This window comes from Sceloporus occidentalis, unplaced genomic scaffold (assembly GCF_023333645.1).
Source record: "Sceloporus occidentalis isolate IW3139 unplaced genomic scaffold, rSceOcc1.0.p SCAF_2, whole genome shotgun sequence".
Taxonomy (NCBI): Eukaryota; Metazoa; Chordata; class Lepidosauria; order Squamata; family Phrynosomatidae; genus Sceloporus; species Sceloporus occidentalis.
Window position 1 is genome coordinate 118840917 of NW_028316982.1, and position 12516 is coordinate 118853432.

Here is a 12516-nt window from a genome sequence, read left to right on the forward strand (position 1 = left end):
TCAGATTTTGTAATATTTGCTTACTCAAATTTAGGAGTTTTATTTTGGAGATAAAACCCAAGTCTAAACACTAAATTTATTTATATTTCATATACACCTTATACATGTAGCCTGAAGGTAATTTTAGGCATAATATTTTAAAAATAATTTTGTGCATGAGCCAGGAAGGGTGAGCGGGGGAAGAGGTGCCAGAGTGTGCACTCCTTTTCCCCCAACCTTCTCATCCCTTTAAATGGCTCCCTGTCCCTTCTCCTCTTTATCCTCTCCTGGGGAAGCCCAGGGAGAGGATGGGGAACAAAAGGCAAGAGGTGTCTTGGTCCCTCTGAGGCCTTTTGCCTCCCAGATTTTCTCCCTGGGCATTCCAAGGAGAGGATGGGGAGGAGAAGGCAAGAGGTGCCTTGGCCCATCCGAGACCCTTTTCCTCCCTAATCTTATCCATAGGCATCCCAAGGAGAGGATCGGGGAGGAGAAGGGTTGGGAGGGGGGATTAAGGCACCTCCTGCCTTACCCTCCTGATCTCTCTCTGGGCTTCCCAAGGAGAGATTGGGTAGGAAAAGGGAGGAGGAATGCCTGCATTCGCGCCTTGACCTTGTGAATAATCGAAACCGTGAGTCTCAAGACCGTGAATATGGAGGGCCAACTGTACAGTGAACCATCAGAAAGCAAAGATGTCACTCTCTAAGCCACCGATGTGGACAATTTTGGAATTTTTTGGATTTCAGAATTCTGGATAGGGGATACTCAACCTGTATTGTATTTTGCAACTGAGTATACTTATAATATTTGGACCTTAATCTCACAACCTACCTAGTGCTTAGGCAACAGAAGACATACAAAATCAGGCTAAAGCTGAGTAGTTCTCATGCCTTAGAGCACATATGCCTGGGGAAGTTGCTAGTTTGTAACTTTCCTTACATGGAAATGTAATGATTTATTTAAATTCCAGTAGACGATAGGTCAAAGACAAAAAAGAAAAGCAAATTTAGGTATTCCTGTAATATAGCATTCATGGACTACAAGACTGTCACTATGAAAAATAATTATTTTTCTGGAAGTCTCAGATACCTAGAACTTTCAGTAGACTCCTAGAATGACAGAGTTGGAAGTGATTCCAAGGGCTATCCAATCTAAATTCCTGCCATGCAAACACAATAAAAGCATTCCCAATAGGTGGCCATCTAGCCTCTGATTAAAAATCTACAAAGAAGGAAACTCTATCATACTCTGAGGCAGTAAATTCTTCTGTTGAACAGTTCTTACCATCAAGAAGTTCTTCCTAATGTTTAAGTAAAATCTCTTTTCCTGTAGTTTGAATCCATCACTCTGTGTTCTAGTCTCTGGAAAAACAGAAAACAGGCTTGCTCTGGCCTCAATATGCCATCCCTCCAAATATTCAAGCCTGGCTATCATGTTATCTTCAAAAGACTTAATATCTGTTCCTCACAACTCACTTTCTTTAAGTCGTGATGAAGGTGGGAGTGGGATAGGATATAAGGTGAAAAGAGTTGTTGGAGTGTGTGGGAACATACTTAGGGTAGAATTTTGAGCACCTCTACTTTTGTGGGTGGCACACTATTACTACTGATTGGTAGCTCCAATAAGAGGTGTTTACTTGGACATCCTGATTCCTTTAAATATTATAGTTCAAAAAATGTGTCATTGTGTAGTACAGGAACCAGAGCAGCTATTTTTAGTCAGCCATGCAGGTGCTGGCTAAACACACAGTGTCTCATGTTATTATCCCAGATCATGAGATGAGCATCTTGTGTGAAATAATGTTCTACACCTCCTTCTGTCCTTAATTTTCCCATACTTATTCTCGAGACAAGTCTTACTGCAGTGCTTGCCTTATTGATTAATCAGTCGATTAACTGATTTGATTTCTATCTTGCCTTTCTCACAGAACTGAGGGTCAGAGCAACTCAAGCAGATCAGTTCTGATCTGTAGTGTATACTGCACCTGGAACAAAGTAAAAGACTTAACAGATTAATCTAATGTTGCCTTTTTCTGGTCCCACAAATACTTAACCTGTGACTGCTACCTCCTTTTACTGCCTACGGTGGAGTTTGGTAGTCTAGTTAAGCTTTTTTTCTTACACTTGATGCCAAAAAGTCATGCCCCCCTGTATCATATGAAGGTGAATAAAGCATGCATTATATCAACTATGAGTCAAGCAGTGTAGACAAACCAGGATTGGGTTGGATTTAGTTAGAAGCCTACCCCAAGATTTGACTCATGGTCACGGTTTTCATTCTCAATGTAGCTGTTTAGACTCTGTTGTTACTTTCTCTCTTTCTAAGTGTGTGTTTGTTTTTCCTTTTCTGCATCCCTCTGCATCTTTCAGATATTTGTTCCGTAATAGATCTTTTCTGAGAATCCCTGTGGCTCCTAGGCCAAGGTTCTGTTCACTAAGGAGTTTGAGGTTGGCTTGATATAAAGGTTGTCCTTCTCGAGCAGTATTTGCACACCTTCCTTGTGCTATTTACATGTTTGGATAATCCCCTCCCCCAAGGAAAAATTGCATGGTAATTGCAATGCTACCATGCAACCCACCATCCTTAATGGCTTGAGTTGCCTTTTATTTAAACTGCTGCTTAGTTTTCATTGACTAATGGCGTGTTTCCCTGCATATAGATATTAATTACCAGTATTGTGCTTTTCCTTCTCCATCTCTTGACTCTCAGGCTTCTCATAGTTTTGTATTTATGGCCATTGGCTATTAAGGTTCCTGGGATTTTATAAATTGCTATAACACTTTTTGGGGAATGTTTTTCTTAAATGCATATTATATATGTTCATTTACCATTATATAATATGGATGAAGATGTGTTATGTTCAAAACAATTTTTTAACCTTTGTTTAATTTATAGTTCATAGTATTAAGTTATTCTGCTCCTTTTTTTTTTTGTCATCCCCTCCAAATATATTTAAAATATTGTTCATCTGGCCTCTACGTGTTCGCATGATGATTGGAATGATGCTGCTCACAGCAATTTAGTAATTGTTTAAGATGGGAATTATTTAACTTTTAAGGGTGCAAGGGTAGGCAAATGTTATGCATGCCCCTGCCCTCTGCATAATTTATTTTGTGCATACTTTTATTTATAATTGTAACGCTGTGTATATGTTTTCAACATGTGGCCCTATGCTCTTTTCTTCCCAAAGGCCATATATGGAAGAACCTCGTCATGTGAAAGTGCAGAAGGGCTCTGAACCACTTGGTATCTCAATTGTGTGTGGTGAAAATGGTGGGATATTTGTATCCAAAGTGACTGGTGGCAGCATCGCCCATCAGGCTGGTCTAGAATATGGTGACCAGTTATTAGAGGTAAATATCTGATGAATTAGTTGATAATTGTAGCTATTGCTAATCCACAAGCAGGCAATCTATTCATTTAGAAAGAAGCCAGTCAGTTTAGATTCTGATACCGAGAAATTACCAACATTATTGGCTCATTTCACTTGTTTTCCATGGACATGCCACAATATTGTTAATGTGTCACTGCTTCTAAAATGTTCCAAACTTTCCACCTGCAAATTTCTCTATCAGCCAGCCTTGGAAAAACACATTTGGGGCTGAATCACAAAGAAATACCTGAGTTTTACTATTGAATGTATGTTGAAAAGGGAGCTGCAAGCAATTATGGTTCTCTGATTAGTCTGCTTGTATGTTTAGAAACATATATGTGTCACCTTCCCACATTCTGATGTGGGAATCCTGAAAGCTGAAAATCAAGTGAATCTGGGCTTCTTCTGTCTTTTTCCTCCCATTCTTGTAAATTCCAATACCATTCTTTTAGTTAAATTTGCAAATGTCACTGTAACCGTGATGGCGAAGACATATATCCTGACAGTCCCATTAATTGCATGTTGTCTTAATACAATAGGAAAAAACAAATGCCAGTCAGACTGCCATAATTAACGTTTATCTGTGATAGAAAATGTAGATGTTGATTACTACTGGTGATGTGCATCTCCCTGGTTGTGCATCAGGGTTTTCAGCCTGAGAAAGCATTTTTGGACTAAAATTATTGTCTGCAGGTCACATGTTCCCCACTCCACCCCTCCCCAGGGTAAATCTACAGATCTGAAATCTGTTGCTTTTCTTAGCTGAGGTTTGTGTTAAAATAATTTTATGAGAAAAGTTGAATCCAAGAAGAGTGCCCTTAAAACCTCTTTAGAAAACTTTATTGTATTTCAGTCAGACTGTAAGTTATCCTCTTACACTGTAACTATCAAAATGATTACATTGATCCCCCCCCCCGAGGTAATTAAATAATTCAGAAGCAGCAGCATGTCTCTTATCCACACTACCTTGAATTCAACAAATAATCTGCAGTATAGATCCAATAAATTATGGGAAATCAAGTTTCAAAAAGCAATATGAAGTTAAATGGGAAATCTATACTTATTTCATCATTGTAAATGCACTGCTGAGCACATCTGCCTTCCCTCCTTCCCTCCATTCCACCCCAATCCCTAGTTTAATGGAATAAACCTGCGGAATGCCACAGAGCAACAAGCGCGACTGATCATTGGGCAGCAATGTGACACCGTAACTATCCTAGCACAGTACAACCCACACATGTTCCAGCTAGGAAATCACTCACGATCAAGGTAAGATTGATTAGACTTATCTAGGCTGGGTCTGTATCATGTGAGGCAATGCTTTTCAGTACCTCAGATCAGAGGTACTGAGCCCTGGTGGCACAGTGGTTAAATGCCTGTACTGCAGCCATTCACTCAAAACCACAAGGTTGCGAGTTCAAGACCAGCAAAAGGGCCCAAGCTCGACTCAGGCTTGCATCCTTCCGAGGTCGCTAAAATGAGTACCCAGACTGTTGGGGGCAAATTAGCTTACTTGCTAATTAGCTTACTTGCTGTTCACCACTATGATCTTTGGAATAGCGGTATATAAATAAAACAAATTATTATTATTTTTTTTTTTTTAATTATTATCTTTATTGGTTAAAAGAAATTACATACATACATATATACACATGTTACATCATTACACATTGTAACAAACTTCTACACATCATTACGTATACAAAGAGAGAGAGAGAGAGAAGAAAAAGAAAAGTCTCCTGATGGAAAGGCTCATCGGGCTGTGATATTTTGTCTCTTTTTATTCATTAATACCTTTGTGAAGTCATCTAATTTTCTATATACCGCTTATATTCTCTTTATGCTAGTCTTATATATTCTCTTTTTCAATATGAAAGATTTCTACTCTGCAATATTAACCCATTGCAGTCCTTATTAATTTTCCATTCTTCTACAAATTTATGAAATAAATTTAACCATTTTTCTTTCCTTCTTGATGAATTCCATTAGTGGCATCCAGCTTTTTTTCCGTTTGTTCCAATCTCTGTCCCTAATCAAGCAGGTAAGTTTGTCCAATTCAAAATATGTCATCAATTTTTGAAACCAGTCGTCCCATGTCGGGTAGTTTTTCCTTTTCCAGTACATAGCATAGACTGCACGTGCGGCCGATATCATGTAAAATAAAAGTACACCAAAATTATTTTCTAATTGTATATTCTCAATCATATTCAATAAATAAAATTTTGGATCTAACTTAAATTGACAGTTTAATATAACTTGAATTTTCCCATGAATTTGATTCCAATATTTTTTTGCTAATTCACAGCTCCACCACAGATGTAAAAAAGAGCCCGGTGCACTCCCACATTTCCAGCAAATTGGGTTACTATTTTTATAAATTTTAGATAATCTAGTGGGTGTAAGGTACCACCGGTTTTGCATTTTGAAGTAACTTTCCTTAATATCTGTGCATACAGTGTGTTTTAATCTGCATTTCCAATTTTTTTCCCATTGCTCCAAGGGTATTACTTCGTTCAAATCCTGAGCCCATTTGACCATCATAGGTTTCACTGTTTCCTCAAGCATTTCCATTCTTAAGAGGAACTTATAGAATGAGGATACTTTTTTAATACTATTTTCAAAGATGATTTTATCAAACTCTAATGTTGTCAATTCTATTCCCATTAGCTTATTATCCAACATAAATCTCTCTTTGATTTGCCTATAAAGAAACCAGTGTAGAGAAAAACCATTATCACAGAGCTCCTCTTGGGATCTTAATTCTAACATATTAGTTTTATGGTCAACTTTAACCAAGTCTTTATAATTCAACCATCTCATGGGTAATATATTATCCTTTCTATGAAAAGCCTCATTCACTGATACCCAATAAGGTAATTTTCTATAAATTAAAGATTTAAATTTAACCCATACTCTAATTAAAGATTTTCGCACGCAGTGATTGAGAAATACCTTATTAATTTTCACTTTGTCATAAAAAAGATATGCATGCAACCCATAAATCAAATCTACAGTTTCTAAGTTCAGCAATTCTCTATTCTCCAGTTTAAACCATTCAGTCAGCCAGTCAAAACAACAAGAGTAAAAGTAAATTTTAAAACTTGGCAGCCCCATTCCACCTCTTCTCCAGTCGTCCTGCATCGTCTTAAATCTCACTCGGGGTCTTTTCCCCTCCCATATAAATTTACTAATATCACTTTCCCATTGCACAATAGGTTTTTCATTTGAAATAATCGGAATAGATTGGAACAAAAAAATAATTTTTGGCAATATATTCATTTTTACCGTGGCTATCTTTCCCAACCAGGATAGCCCGAGCTTCTTCCAGTTTACCATATCACGTTTGATATTTTGCCACATTTTAACATAATTATTTTTATAGAGATCTAGATTTTTAGTACTCAACCAAATTCCCAGGTATTTTACTTTATTTTTTATTGAATAACTAGATCTTTCTTCTAACAGATTTTTATCTGCTTTACTTAAATTCATTGTAAGCATAGATGTTTTTTCTTTATTAACTACCAGTCCTGAGACTTCCCCGAATTGCACTAATACTCTATTCACATTTGAAATTTGTTCTATAGGATTTGATAGCGTTAAAATCAAATCATCAGCATAGGCTTTAAGTTTAGTTTCTTTACCTTTAATTTTAATTCCTTCTATATTCTTATCATTTCTAATGGATATTGTTAATATTTCCAAAACTAGGATAAATAAAAGTGGAGATAGCGGACAGCCTTGCCTAGTACCCTTAAAGATTTTTATATTTTTAGATCTATCTCCATTTATTATCAAAGATGTTTGTTGATTTTTATATATTTGTCCAATCCAATTACAAAATTCATAACCAAAGTTCATCCTTTCAATAGTTTCCTTTAAAAATAACCAATTAACTCGATCAAAAGCCTTTTCAAAGTCTAAAAAGACTACCGCCAACTTCTTGTCACTTCTTTTTTCATGATATTCTATGGTATCTATTACATATCTAATATTATCTCTCATTTTCCTACCAGGCAAAAATCCTCTTTGGTCCTTATTGACCCAATCTTTTAGAATCTTCTTCAATCTAGTAGCCAGGATAGACGCGAAAATTTTATAATCGGTATTCAATAAAGCAATAGGGCGATAGTTTGTTGGGTCAGAATTATCTTTCCCATCTTTGGGTATTAAAGTAGTATTAGATTCAGACCAAGATTTAGGAAACTCGCCCCTACAAATATTATTCAATGTGATTTGTAATGGATTTATCAATTCTTCTGTGAAAATTTTGTAAAACTCTGCTGGGAGCCCATCCGGGCCTGTAGCCTTGCCTCTTTTGGATTGGTGTATTGCATCTCTAATTTCTTGGAGAGTTATTTCTCTATTTAATGCCTGTTTTTGTTCTTCTGAAATTTTAGGAATACTTTTTTTTCCCAAATAATTTTGGACTTTTATTTCATCAATATGGGATTGTCTAAACAGATGACTATAATAATTAACAAAAATTTGATTAATTTCCGTTTGCTTACTATATGTATTTCCATTATAATTTATCTTCAATATTTGTCTTTTTTGAGTTTGTTTTCTTAGTCTATAGGCTAAAAATTTGCCTGGTTTATTGGCCGATTCAAAATATCTTTGCTTTGCATATTTCATTTTTTTATTTAATTGCTCTACCAACAGTAAGGCAATCTGACTCCTTATTAATTTAATATCTTTCACAAGATCTTTATTTTCCCCTGTAGTTTGTAACTGTTTCTCTTTATTTTTTAGTTGTTCTTGTAATTCTGCCAGTTCTTTGTTCTTTTCCTTTTTCCTTTCTGCTCCTTTTTTGATGTAAAAACCTCTTATGACTGGTTTCATTGCATCCCAAACTACATGGGTTTTAACTTCATTATTCAGATTATCCTTGAAATAATTCTTCAATTCAGTTTTTGCTTCTAAAATGACCTTTTCGTCATTTAACAATATGTCATTCAATCTCCAATTGTATTTTTTACTGCCCAGGCATATTTCCATAATAATTGGCTTATGATCTGACATAATGTTAGGCAATATATCAACTTGTTTGACTCTAGAACTAAATATAGGTGAGATTAGAAAAAAATCTATCCTGGCCCACGAGTTGTGTGGGCTGGAGAAAAAGGTATAATCTCTGGCTGACGGATTTTTAATTCTCCATATATCACATACGTTACAAAAATCAATTAGATCAAAATATGATTTTGGCAGTTTTCCTTGTTTAAGTTTGATTGTTTTTTTAGAGAGTCTATCCAATTGAGGTTCAGTGACCCCGTTCCAATCGCCCATTAAAATGGCATTATCAAAAGCAATTTCCTTAATTTTGTTCAATAACTTTTGGTAAAATTTATCTTTTTTCTCGTTGGGTGCGTATATACCCAAAACTAAAGTTTTTTGTTCTTGCATATTTATTATAACCCCTATATAATGACCGTTTTTATCATTTAATACCTCTATTGCTTCTAAATTAGCTTTTAAATATAATACCACCCCTTTTTTTCTTTTTTCAAAGGCTGATACAAAATGTTGTCCTAATTTAGGGTTATTCAAAAAATGCGTTTCACCTTTTTTAATATGTGTCTCCTGGAGACATGATATATCTGTTTTTAAAGTTTCTAAATAATGGAATACTTTTTTCCTTTTTTCCAATCTATTTATACCTTTGATATTCCATGAGATGATTTTCAGGTTGTTATTCATTTTCTAATTGTACGTTTTCTTCTGAGTCTGACTTTTTAGTATCGTTTTTATCTAGAATAGTCTCCTCTTCGCTACTGTCGTCATTTTCTTTATCACTTTCTTTGTTCTCCTCATTATCATTTAACTCTTGATTCTCTTTCTGACTGAGATTAGTTGTTAATTCTTGATTTATGTCTTTACTTTGTTGACTCTGGAGTATCTCTATTTCTCCTTGGTTTATTTTGTCCTGGCAGCCTTCCTCTGTTGGTATCTTTTTCTGTTTTGGGTTACGTAAGTAGTATTCTCTAACCTTTTGTTCTTCTTCTTTATTTTGTTTATTTTGTCGAGCTTGTTCTTTCTTGTACTCTTTTGTCATAAAATTTAATATTTTCTTTGCTTCAGCTACAGTTTTTATTTCATATCTCTTTTTTCTATACCAAAATAAAAGTCCTTCCGGTATAAGCCATCGATATGGAATGTTTATTTTCCTTAAATGTGAGGTCAGAAAGAAATATTCTTTACGTTTCCTCAAAATTTTTGCTGGGACATCTTTAAAAATTTGCAAGTTTGTTTTATTTATTTCCAGAGGAATTTCACTATGTTTTTTAATCAACTGGTCTCTCAACTGTTTGCTCACAAAATTTATTACCACGTCCCGTGGGATCTTCTTCTGTCTAGCAATTTGAGAGTTTAATCTGAAAATCCTTTCGATTCCAAATCTAAAAATTTGTAAATCGTAATTTAAGTATTCAGCTAATTTTGGTAACAAAGAGTCATACAAATTTTCATTTTCCACTTCCGGTAGCCCTCTAATTTTAAGGGACTTCTCCCTTAATTTATATTCCCATTTCAAATTTTCATCCAATTGAATATCTTGTCTATTATTTATTTCTTCCAATTTTTTCTCCTGATTAATGTGTTTTTCCTCTATTAAATTGATCTTGTCCTTAATTTTGCCTATCTCAGTGGTAGCTTTCTCTACCGATATTCTTATATCTTTTAAGTCAGATCTAATTTCATTACGTATGTCTGATTTAAAGTCCGACATTTCTTTCTGTAAAGAATTCATTTTTTCACCTAGCTCTATTGTAATTTTTCTAATTTCTTCTAACAAATTAGAGTTACTTTCATATGATTGTTGCTGCTGCTCTAATGACGGTCTACGATATTGTTGTTGTTGTTGAGTTGGAGTTTTCCCTGCTTGAATTTTCTTTTTTGGATCCATTTTGCAAATTAACTTTGCAATTCCACTTTGGCTTTAATTTTTCTTCTTTTTATGTTTCTATCAGTCTCCACTCCTCTTCCTCTTCCCCTCTCTCTATTCCTTTAGTCTCCTCTTTTTTTCTCCCTTACTCCTTCTTTCTATTTCTCTCTTTTTCCCCTTCACGCTCTTAATTTAATCTGAAAAAAAAAAGGAAGTAGTAAAAATAAGGGGAGGGATATAGTCGCCTCTTACTCCTTTAAATAGTGAAAATTAAAATATATTTTCCCGAGTAAATCAATTACACTTATCATTCAAGCATCAAAAACAAGTTTTCTCTTACTTTGTAGTATAGATGATAATTATTGGATTAATTAAATAACAGACCAAATTGAGCCTTATGCTTGCTGTGGTGGTTTCAAACCTCCTTTCCCCAAAAAAGAGAGGAAAAGACACACCACACAACAGAAAAAAATCCTATCCTTTAGTATAAACACTATTTGAGTTGTTAAACAGTCCTTGTGCGTTTACCGCGACCTATACTGCGGTTAAGGTTAGTTCATTGACTTTCTAAACCTTGGGAATGAGAGCCTGTTGAAAAAAAAAAAACTTCTATTCCTATGGGTGTAGATCAAAAAGTCTGCATTGAACCCCTCTGACTCTTCTGTACTCAGGAGAGTTTAGTTATGTATTAACACAACTTAGCACCGCAGTCTGTGGATAGACCTATCGCTGATAAGTCTTCCTTCGGACCATTACAACAACCGGAGACTTGACGCACAAATGGGAGAGAAATAAATCAAGGGGCAGACGATTTGACCCTCTCGCTCTCCCTCCGCGCCGCTGGTGGGGCCAGTTGGTCCGGGGCTTGGCTTTGTAGCCTCGCCCGACGCGCTCTCACCGCTCCGCAGGGAGGGGGAAGGTGTTCCGTGGGCAAAAGGTAAATAAAACAAATTATTATTATTAGACATTGGATCAAATAATAGTTTGTTGTAGCCATTGTTTAGAATCAACCCAAACAATGATTTTAGCCTTTGTATCTGCAATATGTATACAGTAGTTTAAAGTTGTTGTTGCTGCTTGTCTTGTTTTTCATTTTTTATCCTCTCAGCACTCAGCTTCATAGGTTCTCTCCCATATGCATGGTGCCTTAGCCTCTGTAGACCAGGTGATAGTTGTGATAATTATTGGACCATTCAACTTGGCAGCAAACTGTAGTTAAGTTTCCTTGATCATGGCTTGACATGATACATTGATTGAACCACTGTGAATTATTTGTTTTTTGTTTCTGAGGACATAAAAGCAGCTGGAAAGGGAGAAATGTGCTCCAATCTGCTTATAACTCTAGACACTGCACATGTTTGTGGGAAATGCATCTACTTGAGTCTCATACCATTTCTTTTGGAGTTCTGTGGGCAAAAGCAAGCCCTCTTTCACCATAATTTAAAACAATCTGGGGAAGATCAAGGGAAAGGTTACTTTTTTGGACTACAGCTCCCAGAAGCATGCACACACACACACCTTGTTAGAAGCGAGGATGGTATTGTTGTGGTGTCTGAGGAAGTTGTGCTTAATCACTCTGGGATCAGCTGATTTTGTCTACACAAAACATGCAAGGCAAAGTTGCTGACAGAAAGCCAGTTGCCATGGCTTCTGACCAAGGCAAGGGTGGATTATAAGGCACCAGAGCTAGCCTTTCTTCAGGTTTTGAGGCAGCAAATTTGGGAAGTTTTATTCTTGCTTATTTTGTTATTTGTGAGATAAAATCTCACGTTGAATGAAAGGAAGTAGAATGGCCTCCTTGAGCTCTGCTTGGAGTGGAAGGAGCCATTTTTCCAGCCCCTGGAGAGTCTTGGAGCCACCAAACAGCAGGAGAAAATAACAGTTTGATTTAAAATTTTGATCTTGTTCCTCCCTGTAATGTCAGTAGCCATTTAGATATTTAAAGATGCATTTTAATTCCCCTTTAATTATTATTATTATTTCACTACTATAATTCCTACTGTTGTTGACTTTTTAATTCAAGCTCCCGGCTAGAACCTGTGAGTAGTCATTCCACTCCACAAGGCAGTGGAGCTGCAACTCCTGACAGTCATTCCATAATAGACACTGTGAGCGAACAGGATGAAGGGACCATGACACCTCCTTCCAAGCAGACCACTCCAACTACTAGTCCCCGCAATTCAATGCGGTAAGCTGCTTCCTCATTTCTCACTTACTGTGTTTCAGAGCAGCTTTCTCCAGCATAGTGAAATGCAGATTTTGGAATAAGTCCTCTCATATT

The 12516-nt window shown here is 36.1% G+C and overlaps 1 protein-coding gene across 6 annotated transcripts in view; it reads left to right on the forward strand.

Annotated features, from left to right (window-relative positions):
* Positions 1-12516, forward strand: part of LOC149318931 (disks large homolog 5-like) — a 149478-nt gene that overhangs the window by 118627 nt on the left and 18335 nt on the right. For 3 of the 6 annotated variants that reach the window (XM_089510704.1, XM_089510705.1, XM_089510709.1), the window contains 4 exons: positions 2346-2423; positions 3167-3329; positions 4485-4618; positions 12259-12423. In XM_089510704.1, coding sequence (XP_089366830.1) covers positions 2346-2423; positions 3167-3329; positions 4485-4618; positions 12259-12423 — 540 coding nt within the window. The remainder of the gene's footprint in view (positions 1-2345; positions 2424-3166; positions 3330-4484; positions 4619-12258; positions 12424-12516) is intronic. The other 3 variants (XM_089510706.1, XM_089510707.1, XM_089510710.1) reach the window with 1 other exon arrangement.